The sequence below is a fragment of the Nicotiana tomentosiformis genome, chromosome 4 (genome assembly GCF_000390325.3).
Source record: "Nicotiana tomentosiformis chromosome 4, ASM39032v3, whole genome shotgun sequence".
Classification (NCBI taxonomy): domain Eukaryota; kingdom Viridiplantae; phylum Streptophyta; class Magnoliopsida; order Solanales; family Solanaceae; genus Nicotiana; species Nicotiana tomentosiformis.
Genome location: NC_090815.1, coordinates 93,848,203 through 93,851,991, shown reverse-complemented (window position 1 = coordinate 93,851,991; position 3,789 = coordinate 93,848,203). Strand labels below are relative to the sequence as shown.

The 3,789-nt window shown below is 40.6% G+C and overlaps 1 protein-coding gene across 1 annotated transcript; it reads left to right on the top strand.

Annotated features, from left to right (window-relative positions):
* Window positions 1-1,249: 1,249 nt before the first annotated feature.
* On the top strand, window positions 1,250-3,253 carry LOC117278033 (uncharacterized). The gene is made up of 2 exons (XM_033657466.2): window positions 1,250-2,399; window positions 2,556-3,253. The coding sequence occupies exons 1-2, from the start codon at window positions 1,250-1,252 to the stop codon at window positions 3,251-3,253; spliced, it is 1,848 nt and encodes a 615-aa protein (XP_033513357.2).
* The last annotated feature ends 536 nt before the right edge of the window (window positions 3,254-3,789 follow it).

Sequence of the window (3,789 nt, the reverse complement as noted above, 5' to 3'; positions counted from 1 at the left end):
ATACAGATTACAGAGATAAATATGAGTAGACGTTGAAGGATCCCGTAGCTAACGACGAGTTCGTTAGACCTGGTGCACCTTGTAATTCAGATTAGTGTTACATCCCTCGCTAGTGGGAAGATAGAACTAGCATACCGTTACTCGTTTCCCTAGAGTAGGGACTACCGTTATATTTGATTTCTTGCAAAGAAGTCCACAGTTATACCGATTACATGATCTGTTCATTGAAACCTCCCTAAAGTAAATATTGATATTATACAGTGGTTATCGAGCTTATTACTGAATTGTTAATTGTATTATACTACAAAAAAAAATGATGAGACTGAAAATTATTTATTGTTTCTGAAAGGGCATATTTATGTTATTTTCTGTTTGATATACTAGCATATTTTCTGACTTGTCCCCAATAAAAACGGTTGTGGTTAAGTGTTATTACTCACTGAGCTAGCGACTCATTCCCCGCTAATTTTTTTTTACAGAGACAACAGTTGACGCAGACGAGGATTTCGTTAATTAGAGTGCACATGTTGATAGTTCTTGGCGAGCCTCGCACTTGTTCGTGTGAGCGGAAATTCTATTTATTGTTATGATCTTTTCTTTGAACTCTTAGAGTCGCTCCATAGTCATTCTTTTTAGAGTCTTGAGTATTCTTTTTTTATTATAGACTTATGTTGAGTATCGCTCATTCTTATCATAGTTGGAGATAAAGTAGTATTTCTAGTTGTTAGTGGGTGGGCTATTAATGGTAGATATTTGTTTTGGTTAATTGATAAAGTCATTATCGTTTGAATTAATATTAGGATGTTTGGTTGTTGATTTGAGACAGGGAAAGTTTTGGGATAGTCCAAAAACAGGGAAAACCCTGTCCGATTTTCTGTAAAATACGGATGAGGCTTACTTGGGGCACTTGCTCCTAAGTGCCGGTCATGATGGCCGTGACAAAGTTGGTATCAGAGTTTAGGCTTTATGTCCCGAGTCATGGAGAAATGTTTAGTAGAGTCTTGTTCATGGGTATTTAGGCTCCCATACTTATGATCTTGAGGCTACTGAACATCTAGGAATGTTTTCCCATCTTTCATTCTTTGATCGTGCGTTGAGATAACTTGAGATTGACTTTGGAGTATTTCTTTCGCAGATGGCTAGGACACGCACACCCTCAGCTGCTGGACGTGGTACTAACCGGGGTGGCGGTTAAGTTGGGGTTCATCAAACTAGAAGACAAACTGCTCCTCAACCTGAAGTTGGGAACATGGGTCAACCCCAAGCTGCTATGCCGGATCAAGTACAAGAACAGGGGGTTCAGGATGCTCCATCACCAGTGCCAATTGTTGTACCTATTGTTGCCTTACCTGCAGATGCGGTGGCAAGGTTATTGAATATGTTAGAGGCATTGGTGCCTACTCAGGGTGGAAGTTCAGCTCCTCAGGCTACTTTAGAGACACAAGAACCTGCACAGACTCAGACTTTCGAAAATAAGGAAGTATCCCTACAAGAGTTCCTAAAATTGAAATCACCAAAATTCACAGGTTCTGATAATTCAGAAGATCCTCAAAGTTTCTTGGATGAGACACTCAAGGCATTACGTGCTCTAGGATGTTCTAGTGAGAGAGCCGTGGAGCTCGCAGCATACAAACTAGAGGATATGGCCAATACATGGTATGAAACTGTGTTGCTAGGAAGGCCAATAGGAGCAACACCACTGACATGGGACGAGTTCACTAAGTTGTTCATGAATTATTTTCTTCCAGAAAGCCTGATGCAAAAATATACTAAAAACTTTGAGAAATTAGTTCAGACTCCAGATATGGATGTGTCAACATATAACACCAAGTTTTGTAAGCTGGCTAGATATGCTCCTTACTTAGTGCCTACCGAAGAAGCTCGAGTTCAGAGGTTTGTTGATGGGTTGGTTGATCGTCTATACATTGTAGTAGCCCCACAGATGAAGACTTTGGCCTACTCCGATGCAGTAGATCTCGCTAGAAAGATTGAAAATAAGGGACGTGACAAGCGTGCAGCTAGTGATTTACGTAAGAAGGCCAAGACAGGGGGATCTTTCAGTGGCGGTTTTGATGAAAATCGCAGAGCAGGAAGTCAGGGACAACAACAACAGGGTTCTCAGACAGGGACACACTTGTCTTCACAGTCCATATACATGCCACATTATAGACAGGGTACTACGAGACCATCATCATCTGGACATCGTAATTTTGGGCAGATATATGCCATTACTCTAGTCTGTCAGACCTGTGGTAAATCACATTTGGGCCAGTGTCATGTTCTGATTGGAGATTGCTTTCGGTGTGGCCAGTTGGGACATCACTTGAGGGATTTCCCTCAACCTCCAAGGAATTTCAGCCAAGCTTTTATTCAGTCAGCTGCACCTACTCAGACCACTGGTAATACTTCAGGTGCTACATGTACATGAAATAGAGGTCGAGGTGCTGGAGATCGTGCTACTTTTAATCAAGGACAAGGGAATGCTGGTAAAGGACATGCGAGAGTTTTTGCATTTACTAGACAGGATGCTCAGGCCTCGAATGCTGTGGTTACAGGTATTCTTTCTGTCTATTCATTTGATGCACTTGCGTTGATTGATCCGAGATATACTCACTCCTATGTGTCCTCGTACTTTGCTTTGAGGTTTAGTAGACAACCTGAGCTATTGAATGATCCTTTTCTAGTTGCTACTCCTGTTGGAGGGTCTCTATTAGCTGAATACGTATATCGTGCTTGTCAGATTCAGGTTGAGGGTAGAGATACTCTAGCTGACCTTATTGTACTTGATATGGTTGACTTTGACATGCTGATAGGAATGGGTTGGTTATCTTCTTGCTATGCTATGGTCGATTGTCATGCAAAGATAGTCAAGTTTGAGATACCAAACAAACCTAGTTTTATTCTAAAAGGGGGTCAAGTTCCAGAGACTTGCAAAGTTGTATATTTTATGAAGGATCAACGACTTCTGAAGAAAGGTTGCTTTGGTCTCTTAGCTATTGTAAATGACACAAGAAAAGAAACAGTTAGTATAGAAAATGTACTAGTAGTGAGAGAATTTTCTGATGTATTTCCTGAGGATTTACCAGGATTGCCTCCAGTACGAGAAATAGATTTTGGTATTGATTTGCCACCTGACACACAACCCATATCGATACCCCCATATCGGATGGCACCAGTAGAGTTGAGGGAGCTAAAGAAACAGTTGCAGGATTTGCTAGATAAGGGTTTTATAAGATCTAGTGTATCACCATGAGGTGCACCAGTACTGTTCGTAAAGAACAAAGACGGATCCCTGAGAATGTGCATTGACTACAAGCAGTTGAACAAAATAACAATACGCAATAAATATACTTTGCCTCGTATAGATGACATGTTTGATCAGTTACAAAGAGCTACCCACTTTTCAAAGATTGACCTCCGTTCTAGTTATCATCAGCTTAGAATCAAAGATGAAGATATTTCTAAGACTGCTTTCAGAACTCGATACGGGCACTATGAGTTTCTTGTGATGCCTTTCGGACTGACTAATGCTCCAGCTGCATTCATGGATTTAATGAATATGGTGTTCAAGCTGTTTATGGATCGATTTGTAATAGTATTTATCGATGATATCCTGATATATTCTCGTAGCCAAGGTGAACACGAGAATCATTTAAGGATTGTGTTGTAGACATTGCGAGAACATCGACTTTATGCTAAGTTCTCGGAGTGTGAATTTTGGCTAGACTCGGTAGCATTTCTGAGGCATGTTATATCCAAAGATGGAATTATGGTAGATCTTAAGAAGAC

What these genes read in the sequence shown, in the direction of transcription:
- LOC117278033 (XM_033657466.2), top strand. Translation starts at nt 1,250, where the DNA reads ATGGGTCAACCCCAAGCTGCTATGCCGGATCAAGTACAAGAACAGGGG. An exon ending in TGCACCTACTCAGACCACTG is followed by an intron (nt 2,400 to 2,555) that starts GTAATACTTCAG and finishes CTGTGGTTACAG; the next exon opens with GTATTCTTTCTGTCTATTCA.